Source organism: Tachyglossus aculeatus, chromosome 18, assembly GCF_015852505.1.
Source record: "Tachyglossus aculeatus isolate mTacAcu1 chromosome 18, mTacAcu1.pri, whole genome shotgun sequence".
Taxonomy (NCBI): domain Eukaryota; kingdom Metazoa; phylum Chordata; class Mammalia; order Monotremata; family Tachyglossidae; genus Tachyglossus; species Tachyglossus aculeatus.
Genome location: NC_052083.1, coordinates 33,888,038 through 33,907,115, shown reverse-complemented (window position 1 = coordinate 33,907,115; position 19,078 = coordinate 33,888,038). Strand labels below are relative to the sequence as shown.

Below are 19,078 nucleotides of genomic sequence, written 5' to 3'. Positions count from 1 at the left end.
GATCAGACAGTTTCCTGTCTCACATGGACTCCCAGTCTAAGATGGAAGAACAGATATTGAATGTACATTTTACAGATGAAGAAACTGAAGTACAGAGAAGTTAAGTGACTTGGCCAAGGTCCCCCAGCAGGCATGAGAAGCAGAGTGGCCTACTAGATAGATAGAGCACAGGCCTGGGAATCAGAAGGACCTGAGTTCTATTCCCAGCTTCACCAATCGTCTGTCTTTTGACCTTGGACAAGTCACTTAACTTCTCTGTGCTTTAGTTACTTCATCTGTTAAATGAGGATTAAAGCTATGAGCCCCATGTGGGACAGGGGCTGTGTCCAACCTTATTAGCTTCTTTCTACCCCAGCACTTAATAGGCCTGGCACATAGTAAGCACTTAACAAATACTATTAAAAAAAATAAAGTGGCAGAGCTGGGATTAGAGGGGTCCTTTGATTCCCATGCCCATGCTCTTTCCACTAGACCACACTGCCGCTTCTCTGGGGAGGTAGGTAAACAATATATGTATTATAATCCCTAATCAAAACTAGGGAAATGGCCAAAATTTGTATGTTCTCTCAGTGAAATGTGACTCAAAGCAGGACCCCAGGCCTAGATCTATTTTAATGTGGAGAAGCAATAAAATATCTAAAATTAAATTGTTACCTTCTGCTTTTCCAAAAATTAAAACCAGCCAATCTGCACACCCAGTCAACACAAAATCAAGTTCAGGTAGGCTGGACAAATCACTGACTCTTATTGTGGCTGCCTCTTCCTCCTCAAACTTTTTTTCACCCTGCAACCAGAGTCAAGGCTCCTGCGGCTCTTCGTTTTCTTACCCCATCAATGCACCTCTCCACAACATGGGGTCTGGACCTCCGTTTGGTTGGGAAGACCAAATACTGAATGGAGGACGGGGAAACAGGTCGTAATGAGGGAAGAGGTGGCAAAAGTGAGGGTGATCAAGACAGAAGACCCCTTCAGAGCTGACAGACCACCACACTCTCCACCGTCGAAGCCCTCCCCAAAATCACATCTCCTCCAACACGCCTTCCCCGACTAAGCTCTCGGTTTCCCTACTTGTTCTCCCTTCTGCATCGCCTGTGCACTGGGATCTAAACCCTCTAAATACTTGATATTCACCCCACCCTCAGCCCCACAGCCCTTATGTACATATCCACGCTGTAGAAGCAGCGTGGCTCAGTGGAAAAGAGTCCGGGCTTTGGAGTCAGAGGTCATGGGTTCAAATCCCGGCTCCGCCGCTTGTCGGCTGTGTGACTTTGGGCAAGTCACTTGACTTCTCTGTGCCTCAGTTACCTCATCTGTAAAATGGGGATGAAGACTGTGAGCCCCACATGGGACAACCTGATCACCTTGTAACCTCCCCAGCGCTTAGAACAGTGCTTTGCACATAGTAAGTGCTTAATAAATGCCATTATTATTATTATTATCCTTAAATGCTGACATTTCCCCTACTTTCAATGCCTCCTCCTCTCTCTGTAATTTATATCAATCTCTCTCTCCCCCTCCAGACTGTAAGCTCCTTATGAGCGGGGATCCCATCTATCAACTCTCTTGTCTTGTGCTCTCCCAAGTGCTTAGTGCAGTGCTCTGTGCTCAATAAATACCACTGACTGATGGCTTAAAAAGAGGAGTGCAACTGTTCATGGACTCTAGTTCCACAACCGCTAGTTGCTCAGAGTTCTGCAGCTCGACCTTCCGAGACTCAACGGAACTACGAGCTGTCTGGGGGCCGGGGGAGCTACCAGAAAGCAGGTGGAATTTTGAGAGTCCAGGGTGTTTGAGCATTGGTCCTGGCCTGAGAGCTGGTTTAGGGCCTTTCCCTCCTGGCATCAGTACTGGTGATTGGCCTTTGAAGAGTTCTTCGCTTCAGCGAATTTGGTTCAGATGCTTAGTAAGCACCCCTAGCTGAGGGTTGCTGCTTCTCTGCAGAGTGGATAGACCATGGGCCTAGGACTCAGAGGATGTGGGTTCTAATCCCGGCTCTGCCACCTGCCTGCTGTGTGACCTTGGGCGAGTCGCTTCACTTCCCTGTGCCTCAGTTCCCTCATCTGCAAAATGGGGATGGGAGACTTGCTGCGATGGGACGGGGACTGTGCCCTGCCCGATGGGCTTGTGTCCACCCTAGCAATTAGTACAGTGCCTGGTACGTAGTAAGTACTTAACAAATACGTGGCTCAGTGGGAAGAGCACGGGCTTTGGAGTCAGAGGTCGTGGGTTCGAATCCCAACTCCACCACGTGTCTGCTGTGTGACCTTGGGCGAGTCACTTAACTTCTCTGAGCCTCAGTGACCTCATCTGTAAAATGGGGATTAAGACTGTGAGCCCCACGTGGGACAACTTGATCACCTTGTATCCCCCCAGCGCTTAGAACAGTGCTCTGCACATAGTAAGCGCTAAATAAATGCTATTATTATTATTATTATTATTATTATTATTATTCGGTGGCCAGTGGGATGTGGGATGGGATCCCGAAAGCTGGTGGCCTAAATAAATCCATTGCCTCTGCACCACTAGGTGGCCCTGGGTGCTCTCAGATATGTGCTGAGGAGTTTATCCAGGTAAATGAATCTTATTGGTTTACTAGAGGCATGATGCTTCGGTGCAGCCCTTTTTAAGAGAAAAAGCTAGGACAGAGCAGCAAGTGCTGTGCCGTTCCCCTCTGGTCTGAGGAAGTGCAGACTGGAAACTGTCACTGCAGAGACAACATGAGCGAGGTGAGTGAGTGATTTTTCTACTTGGAGAGGGAGTAGTGTCTAGCTGAGGGGTGGGGAAAGAATCCCAGGACCGGTCTTGGAGTCCAGCGCGATGGGTTTGGGAGCGATTGCTAGCAACGATGAAGTTTGAGCACTAACACTCCTTATTCCTCATTTCGAAAACACAATCGTAGCTATTGGTGCCTTCTCAGTGTTTAATTTACCCGCTGAATAGAAACGGACCGGTCTGAGCCTTTTAGCAACAGGATGCAACTTCTGAAACAGCTCAGGGTCTGAAAAATCTGAAACCCAGCCCATTTTATTTTCTAATAAAGATCTATAATGCTTTCCAGTTTCTCTCCTGTTTCTATTTCATCCCTGCTTTAGAAATGTCAACAGGCAGCTCTATCGTCATGGTTTATTTTTCCAGCGATGAAATGGGAAAATTCTTTGCTGTTTAGCTATGTTTCCTTGACACCTCTGTGTAGAACTATTGTCCAGCTGAAATGACCTCTCCAGTTAACTGTAGCACCTGGAAAGAAGATGAAAGTGTCCAGCAAGAAGGAACCTTTGTGGGAATACATGGGTGGGAAAAGGACAGAAAGATATGAGTCTCTGATGCAATTCACTTCTCTGATTCCATTTGTAACTAACAATGAGGCTTTCTATCATCAGGCTGCTGTTTAATCCCCAAAGGAACACACTCTTTCCAAAAACCCAGACAGATTTCAGGTTGTAAAATGCCAAATTCTAATACAATGATTTCTCTGAGCCAAATCCATTTTAATCTTGTCTTACCCAGCAATGAAGTAATTACTTCAGAAGAGATTTCTGAAGAAACCGCTGCATTTGGTTTTGACAGATGGGTTATCCTTTTTTATTTTTAAGCTGTCTGGAGTAAAATTAACAAGAACAGAAATAAAGTTTCTGCCCACTGTTTCATCTTTCAGATGAGCGATTCTTTGGGTATAAACATGAGATGGGGGTTGTGGGGAGAGCATTGCAGCAATCTTAGAAGAGGGGGATTAGTTAGTTATACCAAGATTCAAAGTCAGTTCAAGGGAACTAGAAAAGTGTGGAAAGCTGGGAGGTTAGGTGGGTGGGGGAAATCGTGGGGGCTGAGGTGGAAGGGGAGTTCTTCCTCTTGATATATGCAGTGGGAACCACACACACCCATTTCCTGACAGTAGGTGTGTGAAACTATGTGGGCCAGTATATAAACTAGCTTCAGTTAATATTGCCAATTTTAAATCCCCTTTTCTGAATTCCCAGGGTTTACCCAGTCATGTGAGTCAGCAAAGGCTGTTGAGATTGGAGAAAAATATCTGGATGGAGAGGCAAGCCTTTCTATAGAGATCCTCCCCGGACTGTGGTTAAAATGGGAGTGGTGTTCGTCTGCTGACCACGCGAGCTGGTTTGGCCGGAGCAGTCTTGAATTCTTGTTGAAAAAATGACAACTATCTAGAAGTTTACTCTCCCTCCAGCCCTTCATTCTCATTTTACAGGACTGGATTTCCACAACTGGTCTGGGGCAGGCCAGAACCTGCACCTTGTATTTATCCCAGTACTTAGAACAGTGCTTAGCACATAATAAGTGCTTATCAAATACCACAGTTATTATTATTATTATTCTAAATGTCCCTTGCCCTCCACTTGAGTGCCTCCATCCCTTTGCTCACACTCTTCCCTTTGGAACTTCCTCTCTCCCCAAATCAGACTACAGTTCTTCTTATAATCCCCCTGAAAGCCCAACTCTTCCAACATGGTTTCCCCAAGTAAACCCCACACCCCAAATCACTCAAGCCCATCAACCGCCTCTAGCACTTATGTGCTTGTCTTTATTCTCAGCACTTATAATAATAATAATAATAATAACAATGATGATGATGATAGCATTTGTTAAGTGCTTACTATGTGCCAAGCACTGTTCTAAGCACTGGGGTAGATACAAGGCAATTAGGTTGTCCCACGTGGGGCTCACAGCCTTCGCCCCATTTTAGAGACGAGGGAACTGAGGCCCAGAGAAGTGAAGTGACTTGCCCAAAGTACACAGCTGACAAGTGGTGGAGTGGGATTAGAACCCACAACCTCTGACTCCCAAGCCCAGACTCTTTCCACTGAGCCATGCTGGCTTCTCATAAACATGCTTCTTCTGCTTCTTATGCATACACATTTTTGGATAGTCAATGATTTCTTTTGATTACTCTGCTTATAAATATGTTTATGTCTATGTGTAAGTACCTTGCTGGTAGGGAATGTGTTGCTTGCTTAGTACAATGCATTGGACCAATGGGCACTCAGCAAATACTATCACAAATGGAAGAGCTCTCTCCTAGAAGAAGGAGGTGCTTTACTACCACTTTGCTACCACCATCCTCTCTCTGTCTCGCTCCTCTGCCACTAACCTCCTCACCGTGCCTCATTCTCGCCTGTCCCGCCGTCGACCCCCGGCCCACGTCCTCCCCCTGGCCTGGAATGCCCTCCCTCCGCACATCCGCCAAGCTAGCTCTCTTCCTCCCTTCAAAGCCCTACTGAGAGCTCACCTCCTCCAGGAGGGCTTCCCAGACTGAGGCCCCTCTTTCCTCTCTCCCTCCCCATCCCCCCCGCCCTACCTCCTTCCCCTCCCCACAGCACCTGTATATATGTTTATACAGATTTATTACTCTATTTGTTTTACTTGTACATATTTACTATTCTATTTATTTTATTAATAATGTGCATCTAGCTTTACTTCTATTTATTCTGATGACTTGACACCTGTCCACATGTTTTGTTTTGTTGTCTGTCTCCCCCTTCTAGACTGTGAGCCCGTTGTTGGGTAGGGACCGTCTCTATATGTTGCCAACGTATACTTCCCAACTGCTTAGTACAGTGCTCTGCACACAGTAAGCGCTCAATAAATACGACTGCATGAATGAATGAATGAATGAAGAATAGGTAGGCAGCACGGCCTTGTGGAAAGAGCCTTGTGCCTGGGAGTTAGAAGACTGAATTCTAATTCCAGTTCTGCCGTTGCCCCATTATAAGGCCTTGGGTAAGTCACATTTAGGCCTTTGATTGATTGATTGATTGATTGCCTCAGTTTCCTCATCTATAAAATGGGATGAAGATACCTGCTCTCCCAACCGCTTAGATGGTGAGGCCTCATGTGGGACCAGGATTCTGTCCAACCTGATCATCTTGTGTCTATCCCAGGGCTCAGTAACTGTTAAGCTTTTAATAAGCAGCGCTTGGCACATAGTAAGCTCTTAACAAATACCATAATAATAATAATAATAATAATAATAAATGCCTTCATTGAAGGAGAAGGTGGGGATCCAAATCTCACATTTTTCAGCAATGATAATGTGGCTGAGAAATATGACCATTCTTAATAGTTATTTGAATAGTAATTGCACACATATCAGTAAGAGTTAATACCTAGCTTAATACCAGGCTCTGCTGCCCTGGACCATCATCTTATTTAGCACCAAAACCTGGTTAACATTACTGCCAGGGCAGATATGATAATAACTGTAGTATTTGTTAAATGCTTACTATGGGCCAAGCATTAGGATAAGTACAGGAGAATCAGATTGGATACAGTTCCTATTCCTCTTGGGGTCCACAGTCAAAGCAGGAGGGAGAATAAGTATTGAATCCCCATTATACAGATAAGAAAACTGAGGCTCAGAGAAGTTAAGTGATTTGTCCAAAGCCACACAGCACCCAAGTGGCAGAGACAGGATTGGAACCCAGCTCTTCTCACTCCCAGGCCTGGGTTCTTTCCACTAGGCCACACTGCTTCTGCTATGAAATCTGTGGATCATGCAAGAGAAGTAACTTCCCAACCAAGGCTTTTATCTCACTTTTCCCAAACAGGGAATCTTTCCCTGCAACTTCCCACCCCCAATTTCTGCTTTTCCTTTTCTTAAAATTGAACAGCTCCTGCCTAGTTTTCCGTGACCTAGTCCTACTCCTCTGTGTCACCTATACACTTGGATCTGTGATCTTTGGGCATTTGATATTTGCCCACCCTCAACTCCATAGCACTGATGTACACATCTTTATATATTATAAATTATTTATATTAATGTCTGTCTCCCCCTCTAGGCTGTTAGCTATGGGCAGGGAATGCGTCTGCTAATTCTGTTGCATTGGACTCTCCCAAGAGCTTAGTACAGTGCTCTGCACATAGTAAGCACTCAATAAATAGCATTGAATGATTGATAGTCCTGACATATTCAAATTTAAAATCACAGTCCACGGGTCAAAGAGATATGCAATTTCTATTAGAAAGCCAGAGGCTCGTCAGTGTTTCCAACTGACCCCGCTGTTAGGCTCCCAATTGTTGACTGGTATTTCATAGAGTTGATTTCCACTTCCCACCAACATTTCTGTAGCCACGTTTAGGGTTCTATAGAAAAAAACACTACTGAATGTGGATGCAGATGTACTTGGAGAAAGCACCATACTGGCCACCGAAATGGGTGTTTTAGTCTGGGGTGCAGACCCAGATGTAGCATTTCTGGTTGGATTATTGCCTATTTTTTTTTCTAATGCTCTTCTCTGGCACTAGGAGTTTGTCCATTCCTAGAAAAACACTACAATCTGCTGAAGAAAGTGAATCAAGTTGAACCCCGGAACATTTCTCTGCACAGAACTGTTTATTTGTGAAACTATTGCTTTAGCCAAGTGGGGTTAGAATTAATCCCAATCTTCCCTTAATAATGCGAAAGCAGGAATGTGGTTTTAATCCTTGTTTGATTAATCTGTACCCCCAACCTAAGTAAGGAATTTATTAATGTCCAGTCTTTGCTGCTGCTCCATGTCGTCATGGGATTGGACTAGGGCGAAAAGCCTTAATTCTGGTAGAATATAGTCTCATTTCAGTCATTCTTAGGGGCATCCGTCATCTGGCCTGTACCCTGTCCTACATGTTGCCAGCTGCTTTTATATCCATTTCAGAATTTTTGGCTCTGATCCTCCCTCCCTTGTGGCTCTACCTCTGAGAGCCACGGCTCTGAGGCCTGAAACATACTTCACAGGGACCAGGGGAGAATGCAAGTTTCTGGAGCAAGTTCGGGGCCCAGAGGTTCCTACTGGAGAAATGCTCTAGAATCACAAAAAATTGACACAATTCAGCAAAATGACAGCTAAGATGGCATCACATTACAGTCACATACCTGGGGTAACATGTCACTGGCGTCTGCTTGCCCGGTCTTCAGGCAGGCCGTTGGGGGCCATCCTCGTCAGTCCATCCAACAATAAGTCAGAACAACTGGTCAGGAAGAGCAGGTATAAGGAACAGTAAACTGCTGTAGGTTCCGTTCCAGCCATGTGATTCCCAGAGATGCTAGCAAGAATGAGGGAAAGGAAGCTGAAGGCAAAAGTTGGCTTTTAAAATGTGTCAGATCTGTTTCAACGCAAAATCTTTTTAACTTCCATAAAACCCAGGAAGGTGGTTGATTTAAAAGGAAAGCCTCCCACACATCTAAGGACAAGAAGCCCGAAAGAGGGTGGAGGGCACAGACTGGGTAGAAACCTAATTTATAATTTGGCACTGAAGTCTGTCAGAAGGTCCTAAAGCAATCTTAGAAATGCATTAAGAAGGGGATGATTGATCAAAGATCAAAGTGCTGGGATAAAATACATTAGCTAAAAACAAAAATCCTTATCCTTAAGCTGCACTAATTCAAAGTGTTTTCCTATTGCATCACAGTGCAAAACTAGCCAATTCTAGCTGCTTTCATTCCCAAGGCACTGGAAGGAAATAGAAAAAGTAGTTCTATGTGTTACAGCTATAAGATTTATGTCTTTTTATCATTTGTCAATTTTAGCTTTTTTTTCTGGGGGTGAGAAAAAGTGCCTTTAGAAAACTAGGGAGCAGGAGTTTATCGAATACTGAATGAGTTTTGATTTTATTTAAAATGATACTGTCACCCCACTTAGGGTCAAAGAGATTTTATCCATTTCAGAGAGAACCCAAGGCAACAACTGTTTCACAATTGGGATTCTACCAACTATATTCCTCTGAGGCCCTAAGCCTTCAGATCTGTGGATATTTGCAGTCAGGCCTATGCTGTGAGGGTGCTTGGAACTGATCCAGGGGAATAAATCCCATCACAGGTACTTTACCACACACAGAGCTCTCCCTGGTGAGTGTTTTGGACAGGCATGGACATTGAAGACATTTAGTTGTGTCACCTGGATCCACACTCTCCTGCCCTCAGTTTTAGATGAAATTAAGAGTTCTACAACTCCCTAGAAAAGGAGTTGACAGCAAGGAAGAGCTTCACCCAAAATGACAGTGGCCAGATAGATGTCTAACATTACCCATGAAGAATCAGGCATGAAAATGACACTTGACCCATAGTGGATTCAGCTGACATTGCCTTCCCCTTATGTTTTCACTGATGGTTAGTGCCCACACTTTGCACTGTTCCAAGTGCTTCTGTGTTAAAGGGAGCTGAAGCAGGAGTAAACTTAGGGGCAGGTTTTCCTGTGGAGTGGATTATTCCTTTTTCAAAATAATCTATAGTTGTCCTTCAAAGCCAAAGAAGACACCACTGCTGATGAAGTTCATCTATTAGAGTGAATAGTGCCTGGCATGCAGTAAGCACTAAACAAATACCATTAAAAAAAAAGTATGTGTGTGATTGAAAAGGTCAATGCGGTGGTATCTTCAGTCCCAATCACACTGGACACCCAAAAGGATTGTCCCTTTTTGTGTTGTCTTGGCTGGTGCTTGCTGAAGCTGGCACGGTTTTCTCTTTGGCCTCCTTTTCTCCCTTTCCTTAGGAAGGTTTTGACTGAAGAGAGGCACTCCCTTCTTGATGGCAGTCGCCATAGTGGTCTGTCCTCAGCACTTGACTCTCACTCTTCAGCAAGGATACAGAACTGGCTGAGGTTTTGTTTTACCATGATCTTAAAACATTTCTGCAGCCCTCACTGCTTTCGATTTCCCAATTTCAGCTCTTCGAAGAGCAGCTGGGTATCCTGCTGCTGCTCATTATTTTCACTTGTCCCATCCAGCGTAGTACTACAGGTTCAATGGGGAATTTCCCAGCAAGCTTTAGGGCCCAGCAAAAGGTGAGGCAATTGGCAATGGCTATTTTTTATTAAAACAACAACCTCATTCTCTCAGTTGGGTGGGAACTGTCAATGGAGATGGGAACAGAAATGCAAAAACAGCCTTATGTAAAACAGTGATAGACTCATTCTTAGCTCTGCCTGCCTGGTATTGCCAGAACAATCACCTTTAAAGTGTCAGGAAAAGTTGGATTTCAAGTTAGGCTCCTCTTGACTGAGGGTGAGTAAAAATAAAACAAGCCCTGAATATTTCAGGTGTTGGTGAATTGCCGAAGAGACCGGCTTTCAGTAGTTAGTATTTCAGTAAGGAAAAATGATTCTTTTTGTTTACACCAATCTCTCTTCAAAGAAAATAACACAAGCAGAAATTATATTTACCTAATGAAGGGGAAAAGCCTAAATGACTTCCAATTGATAAAAGTTTAGCAGAATGGAAAGGTAATGATATTTTGACACTTTCTGGTCAAGATGCATTTGTTACATTTCTTTCACAAGTTAACACTTCTATCTTTGGGGTGCTAGATTTTTTTTTTCAAAGTTGAAGTCATCCATAATTTCTCTTTCTGGTTAGACTATGTGAATCATATGAATGATCTCTTCATCCAAATTATCTTTATAGTAGCAAATTCTGGACTAAAAAAAACACCTGGGAAAGGAATTTTCCAATTGTGGAAAAGATGGAAGGAAAAAAATCCTTATATTTCACTGGTTTCTTTTCCAGGATTAAGGATCCATTTTCTTCATTATACTATTCCACATTTCAGGGGTATGAATTTGTGATTCATAACGCCACCACCGGGCAGAGCTGCCTATTTTATCTCTCTTGAGATTTTGGATGAAAGAGGCCTTGAGAGGAAAAGCTTTGTCTTCTATGAGACATAAGTTTGTTACAATCCAATCTGTCTGAATGGAAGTGGGAGTAATATTATATACACACAAACATTAGTTCAGTGTAGGAGAAAGAAGAGAAGAAAAATATGGATGGGTAGTATTTGTCTCAGTATTCATGGAAATGTCAAGGAAAACATGAAATTTAAGAAATGTATATTGGAGTATTTACTAATCTTTATTTCTCTCAAGTGTGGTCTTATAAGCACTAATACATGGCCGCTCTCTCGTTCACCCCACACGTCCAATCTGTCACCAAAACCTGCCAGTCTCACCTCCAGAACATTGCCAAGATCCGCCCTTTCCTCTCCATCCAAACTGCTACCCCGCTAGTTCAGTCTCTCATCCTATCCCGACTGGACTAGTGCATCAGCCTCCTCTCTGACCTCCCATCCTCCTGTCTCTCCCCACTTCAGTCTATTCTTCACTCTGCTGCCCGGATTATCTTTGTGCAGATATGCTCTGTTACTCCCCTTCTCAAAAATCTCCAGTGGCTGCCTGTCAACCTACGAATCAAGCAAAAACTCCTCACCCTCGGCTTCAAGGCTGTCCATCACCTCACCCCCTCCTACCTCACCTCTCTTCTCTCCTTCTGCAGCCCAGCCCGCACCCTCTGCTCCTCTGCCGCTAACCTACTAACTGTACCTCGTTCTCGCCTGTCCCGCCATCGACCCCCGGCCCACGTCCTTCCCCTGGCCTGGAATGCCCTCCCTCCATACATTCGCCAAGCTAGCTCTCTTCCTCCCTTCAAAGCCCTATTGAGAGCTCACCTCCTCCAGGAGGCCTTCTCAGATTGAGCCCTCTTTTCCCTCTCCTCCTTCCCATCCCCCCGCCCTACCTCCTTCCCTTCCCCACAGCACTTGTATATATTTGTACAGATTTATTACTCTATTTTACTTGTACATATTTACTATTCTATTTATTTTATGATATGCATATAGCTTTAAGTCTATTTGTTCTGACGATTTTGACACCTGTCTACATGTTTTGTTTTGTTGTCTCTCTCTCCCTTCTAGACTGTGAGCCCGATGTTGGGTAGGGACCGTCTCTATATATTGCAGACTTGTACTTCCCAAGCACTTAGTACAGTGCTCTGCACACAGTAAGCGCTCAACAAATACGATTGATTGAATGAATGAATGACTGAATGAAAAGCTATTTGCTTCATCATCATCATCAATCGTATTTATTCACTTCACTATTAGAAGGAAGAAATTTAACTTGCTAACCACATGCAAGGAAGCGAGCAAGAAGCCTCTGAGTCGCGGTCAGCATTTAAGACTTGGCTGTTTGTGTGATAGGAATGAAATCAGAGCAAATCTGATGTGGAGGTGTGGGGGGTAATATGGTGTCTTTAAACATCAGGAAGCATAATTTTTATGAGGAAACTAGGAGAACCGGGGGACATCCAGAAAGCTTGTGGTTACTAATAGATTATAAGGTTTTTGAAGGCAGGAGTTGTGACTATTTTCCTTTATTATAGTCTCCTAAATGCTTAGCGCAGTGCTCTGCACAGAGTAAGGATTCAGTGAATCCTTGATTTATTTTTATGGCATTTTTAAGCATTGACTATGTGCCACACACTGTACCAAGTGCTGAGGTAGACAATCAGGTTGAACAAAGTCCTGTGCTACATAGAGTTCACAGTCTTAATCCCCATTTTCCAGATGAGGAAACTGAGGCCCAGAGAAGTTAAGTGACTTACCCAAGGTCACACAGCAGACAAATGGCAGAGCTGGGATTAGATCCCAGGTCTTCTGACTCTCAGTCCTGGGCTCTCTTTATTAGGCCTCGCTGCTTATTGAACCAAATAGAGAGAACAGAGCTACTCCACCAACCATTGAGCTTGGTCCAGCAGTGATCCATTTCAGGTCACTCGCGGCCAGGGTTTCATTTATGCTGGAACTCACTAGGCTTCAGGACCCTTCTGATTTGCCCTGACTTGCTCTTTTGGTTCTTTCCTCGTCCCAGACCCACAGCACTTACGTACATATCTGTAATTTATCTATTTATATTAATGCCTGTCTCCCCCCTGTCTAGACTGTAAGCTCATTGTGGGCAGGGAATGTGTTTGTTTAGTGTTGTATTGTACTTTCCCAGGCACTTAGTACAGTGCTCTGCACAGAGTAAGTGCTCAGTAAATACGACTGACTGAATGAGTGAATGACTGGCACTTGAGGACAAGGCTCCATGACCTGTGTCATTGTCATTTTGTTTTACCCTCAATGAAGAAACCAATCAGCTGTATAATTCAGCAAAATGCATTCATATGGCAAAATACATTTTAGTTTATGAAACTGCTATCATACTATAACCTACTCCTTGATTTATTTTTTTTTTGTACTTGGTAATGGGTATTTCTTCCCCCCAGACTGAGCTCCCTCCTTCCTTTCCCCCTCCCTATCCCCCCACCCTACCTCCTTCCCCTCCCCACAGCACCTGTATCTATGTTTGTACAGATTTATTACTCTATTTATTTTACCTGTACATATTTACTATTCTATTTATTTTATTTTGTTAATATACTTTGTTTTGTTGTCTGCCTCCCCCTTCTAGACTGTGTGCCCATTGTTGGGTAGGGACCGTCTCTAAATTGTGCTGACTCGTACTTCCCAAGCACTTAGTACAGTGCTCTGCACACAGTAAGTGCTCAATAAATACTATTGAATGAATGAATGAATGAATGAACTGTCCCATCCACTAGATGGGGAGGCTTCGGGTTGGTCGGGCCCATGGTCAGGAGCAGCAGTGTCAAAGGAGCTACAGAGACCTGGAAATGGGAGTGTTGGAAATAGATTGGAGCCCTCCACTCCCTCTTCCCCATCCCTCACTCTCCCCCTGCTCTACTCTCCAGCATCTTGGCTGAGCAGTTCCACTAGGCAATGGGAGAGGAGAGAGTTCCTGGACTTTCCTGGGCTCTGTTGTCTTTCTCCCACTTCAAATTAGTAGGGCCTACAGGATAGAGCACGGGTCTAGGCCTGGGTCCTAATCCCGGCTCCACCCTTTGCCTGCTGTGTAAACTTGGACAAGCCACTTACCTTCTCTGGCCCTCAGTTACCTCATCTGTAAAATGGAGTTTAAGACTGAGAGCCCCATGTTGGACAGGGACTATGTCCAACTTGAGTAACCTGTATCTACCCCAGTACTTTGGACAGTATCTGGCATATAGTAAGCACTTAACAAATACCATTAAAAAATATTAACCATTGTTCACAAGAGCTCTAAGAGTATTATAAATATCACCAGTTTACACCATAAGAGGACAGAGCTTTTTCTAAAGCTATCAGTTGCTCCAAATTATAAATTCAGTATCCTTCCCTGAACTGCTTTGCATTAACAGCTCAGCAGAAGTTACACGTCCCAGGCATCAATCTGCTTGAGTATTGGCTGTGCCTTCTAAGTCGCCCCAAATTTATGCCCCCAAAATTCCTCTTGATTACTTCGCGGCCCATTTTCTGAAAAGGAGAAGCATGAATGTGTTTTTAATAGTGCCTTTGGAACACCAATCACTCTTATGGAGTGTGCTGTCACACATTTTTGTACAAGCAAAAGCAGCAGCAATTAGAATCACAATTTAGATCGATTGCAGGATCACACCATCCACATGGAGGGCCTTCTTAGGGGCGGATGGCCATGATGCTCAGCCCAAAGAGGCACAACTTGAACTGGTCTGATACTTCCTATGAGTTCAATGTTCTTGCTCAGAGGAATGGAAATGAAGAGGACTCTGTAGGTTATCAAGTGCTTAGTACAGTGCTCTGCACACAGTAAGCGCCCAATAAATATGATTGAATGAATTAATGTGTTCTTCCCTTTGGTCTAGCTTAGTTTTTTATGGCTCAAACCATAGAGAGAGACACTCTTTCTGTCTGTGTCTCTCTGTCTCTCTCTCTCTAACTCTTTTTTTCTTTCTCTCTTGCCAAAATGCAGTCTCAGCCACCATGAGTCCAGATAAAGCCACCTCAGCAATTGCTCATGTCCTTCTTTAAGACATGGAAGAAATTGAATAAAGAGCTTAGTTGTATTAGAGTGGGTCTTACATGCTAAAAGAGAGGAAAAAAACACACCTCAATCAAAAATTCTCCTGTAGCTAAAGGAGGAGAAGCTGTTTCGGAATAAGGAAGACACAATGGTGCTTATTCTGTGGGTTGTCCTAGAAGAGGTATTAAGAATATTTATAAAAAAAGAATTCATGCTCCAGGATATAAGAAACATTTAAATAATCATGGTACTTACTGAGTGCCAAGTGAATGCCAAGCACTATACAAAGCATTTGGGAGAGCACAACTCAAGCAAGATAGCAGCGTGACCTCATGCTGGTTCTGCCATTTGTGTGCTATGTGACCTTGGACAAGTCACTTAACGGCTCTGTGCCTCAGTTTCCTCACTTGTAAAATGCAGATTCAATATCTGTTCACCCTCCCCCTTAGACTGTGAGCCCCATAGGGGATAGTGACTGTGTGTGTTCTGATTATCTTGTACCTATCCCAGCTCTTAGTACACTGCTTATCACATAGTCAGTGCTTAACAAATCAATCAATCAATCAATCGTATTTATTGAGCGCTTACTATGTGCAGAGCACTGTACTAAGCGCTTGGGAAGTACAAATTAGCAACACATAGAGACAGTCCCTACCCAACAGTGGGCTCACAGTCTAAAAGGGGGAGACAGAGAACAGAACCAAACATACCAACAAAATAAAATAAATAGGATAGAAATGTACAAGTAAGATAAATAAATAAAGAGTAATAAATATGTACAACCATATATACATATATACAGGTGCTGTGGGGAAGGGAAGGAGGTAAGATGGGGGGATGGAGAGGGGGACGAGGGGGAGAGGAAGGAAGGGGCTCAGTCTGGGAAGGCCTCCTGGAGGAGGTGAGCTCTCAGCAGGGCCTTGAAGGGAGGAAGAGAGCTAGCTTGGCGGAGGGGCAGAGGGAGGGCATTCCAGGCCCGGGGGATGACGTGGGCCGGGGGTCGACGGCGGGAGAGGCGAGAACGAGGTACAGTGAGGAGATTAGCGGTGGAGGAGCGGAGGTTGCGGGCTGGGCAGTAGAAGGAGAGAAGGGAGGTGAGGTAGGAGGGGGCGAGGTGATGGAGAGCCTTGAAGCCCAGGGTGAGGAGTTTCTGCTTGATGCGCAGATTGACCGGTAGCCATTGGAGGTTTTTGAGGAGGGGAGTAATATGTCCAGAGCGTTTCTGGACAAAGATAATCCGGGCAGCAGCATGAAGTATGGATTGAAGTGGAGAGAGATACGAGGATGGGAGATCAGAGAGAAGGCTGGTGCAGTAGTCCAGACGGGATAGGATGAGAGCTTGAATGAGCAGGGTAGCAGTTTGGATGGAGAGGAAAGGGCGGATCTTGGCAATGTATCATTATTATTATTATTATAGATAATACTACTACTAATATTAATAATATCACCACTAATATTACTCATAATAGTAATAATAATAACATGCATATTCCTGCTTTCTAAAAGTTTTCAATCTACTGGGAGAGACACACCAACATATATTATTTACAAAGATTGGGAGCAGGAGTGGGAGGTGTAGCGGAGTCAGAAGACCGGGTTCTAATCCTGAGTCTGCCACTTGCCTGCTCTGTGACCTTGGGCAAGTCACCAAACTTCTCTGTGCCGCAGTCTCCTCAACCATAAAATGGGGATTTAATACCTGTTCTCCCTCCTACTTGACTGTGAGTACCATGTGCGACAGGCCTGTATCTGTCCTGATTATTTTATAGCTACCACAGTGCTTAGAGCAGTGATTGACACATAGTAAGCACTTAATGAAAGCCATTAAAAAAATAGAAGATTCCCAATTTGTTCCTGGGTTGCCTAGGCTACTTGTGAGTTTCTGCTGCATTTTCCCAAGTGTTTAGTGCAATTCACTGCACTTTAGTAGGCGCTCAATAAATAGCACTACTGCTACTTATTTTGAAGGCTCATTCTGTCTGTAAGCTCCTTATGGGCAAGAAACATAATAATAATAATAATTTTGGTATTTGTTAAGCACTTACTATGTGCCAGGCACTTCACTAAGCTCTGGGGTAGATACAAGCTAATCAGGTTGGACACAGTCTATGTCCCACATGAGGCTCGCGGTCTTAATCCCAGTTTTACAGATGAGGTAACTGAGGCACAGAGAAGTGAACTGACTTGCCCAAGGTCATGCAGATAACAAATGGCAGAGTCTGAATTAGAACCCAGATCCTTCTCACTTCCAGGCCTGTGCTCTATCCACTAAGCAACACTGCTTCTATCAACTCTGAGCCCCCAGACTGAGCCCCCTCCCCCAGACTGAGCCCCCTACTTCCTCTCCCCCTCCTCCCCACCACCTTACCTCCTTCCCCTCCCCACAGCACCTGTATATATGTATATATGTTTGTACGTATTTTTTACTCTATTTATTTATTTATTTTATTTGTACATATCTATTCCATTTATTTTATTTTGTTAATATGTTTTGTTTTGTTGTCTGTCTCCCCATCTAGACTGTGAGCCCGCTGTTGGGTAGGGACTGTCTCTATATGTTGCCAACTTGTACTTCCCAAGCTCTTAGTACAGTGCTCTGCACACAGTAAGCGCTCAATAAATACGATTGAATGAATGAATGAACTCTAATACATTGTACTCTCCCAAGTGCTTAGTATAGTGCTGTGCACACAAGTGCTCAATAAATACAATTGAATGACTACAAATAAATACAATTGAATGAATGAATAAATGAATGACCTCTATCCATGGCTTGAATCAAATAAGAACAAGGGCCAAGTGTTCTTCCTGTTGGCTGTGAAGCTGTCCCTGGACAGGTGAGGGGAGGGGCCTTCCTTAAGGGGCAGGCTGGGGGCAGTTGTTTAGGAATGTTTTCCAATTTTCAATCCCTGCAAAAATTCACCTCTCCAACCGCAAGCTGAATCACTTTCCAAATAAGATTTTAGACAATTCAGCCTCTTCATTCAACTGAGATTGAATTGAGAATGTGCTTTGGCTGAAACTCATGTGAAAGTTCCCCCACATTTGAATTTTGGATGCTGGCTCTGGAGTCCCAAATGACAAAGATAATATTAAATGCGACGGAATAGAAATTCGGAACTGGCAGCCTTGGTTCCGGGCCTTTTTTTTCTCCCACTGTTTCCTTTTGTATTCCGAGCTGAAAGTCAAAAATAAACTGAATAATCAAGTGGTTCCAGCTCCAAAAAATAAGAAATGAGGCAATATAAGGACAAACGATAGCTCTTCTCTTCCTTCATTAAATCTACAGTGAATCTCCTTCAAGGTGAACAGAACGGATGAACGAAGACATCCATGTTAGGTTCCAGGGGACTGTTTGGTGCTCTGTTTTTTTGCAGAGTGAGGAAGAGCAGAGTCAGGGATAACATCATGTCATTATTTCCCAACGGTCACAGTGACCTTTCTTATTTTATCTATTTCCTTTCCTGTTCACAGAAGGTCCTCTCTATTGCTGTGGCTTCAAGGGAGGCAACTCCCAGAGCTAAAACCCAAGACTTTTCTAACTCTGTTCAACCCCCTAGCCATCCTGACTCTTAATCAGTGCTTCTCTGACGGGAAATCAGAACAAGGAAGGGTTACCTTGCCGGTCTGTTAGGAGAAATAGAAAATAAAACTAAATTTAAATCAGCCAGAAGATCTAGAATTGTTATACAGATGCTAAACAATAATTACGTGTGAAGGAAGAAAGCTACTCTGAATTCTAATTTCAAACCTTAGTAGCGAGCACAAGTTTTCTAATTCTCTAAACTTCAAATTTTTCCTACCTGTGGAACAGGGACTGTGCCCAACTTGATTATCTTGTATCTACCCCAATGCCTGGCACATAGCAAGCACCAAATACCACTATTCTTCCTTTTTCCTTTTTTTTAAAAAATAATAATAATGGTATTTGCTAAGTGCTTAGCTCTGTGCCAGACACTGTACTGAGCACTGGGGTAGATCCACACTTATCAGCTTTGACCCACTCCCTGTCCCAAATGGAGCTTACACTCTTAATCCCTGTTTAACAGATGAAGTAACTGAGACACAGAGAGAAGTTAAGTGACTTGTCCAAAGTCACAGAGCAGACAAGCGGCAGAGCCAGAATTAGAACCCAGGTCCTTCTGACTCCCAGGCTGGTGCTCTATCCACTAAGCCACACTGCTTCCCTTCTTTATTCTTTTACAATTGTTGGTATTCACCCCCAAAATGTTGAGGTGCTAAGTCTCCCAACACATGCATCCCCCTCTCTTGAAATGCAACCAGAGTCTAGGGAGAAGTAGAACAGATCTATTAGCTTTGTTCAATTGAAAAAACATTTTTTCTCTTCAGGCTTGAGGAGTCTATCTCAATAAGAGCCGGGATCAATATGTGCGGAGATGAAGCATTTTGGCGGTGTAAGCTTCGGTCATTAA

At 43.8% G+C, this 19,078-nt stretch overlaps 1 protein-coding gene across 1 annotated transcript in view; it reads left to right on the top strand.

Moving 5' to 3' along the window:
• Positions 1 to 2,624: 2,624 nt before the first annotated feature.
• PCP4 (Purkinje cell protein 4) overlaps positions 2,625 to 19,078 on the top strand; it is a 49,384-nt gene continuing 32,930 nt past the window's right edge. The window contains exon 1 of the mRNA XM_038760388.1: positions 2,625 to 2,726. Coding sequence (XP_038616316.1) covers positions 2,718 to 2,726 — 9 coding nt within the window. The 5' untranslated portion in view covers positions 2,625 to 2,717. The remainder of the gene's footprint in view (positions 2,727 to 19,078) is intronic.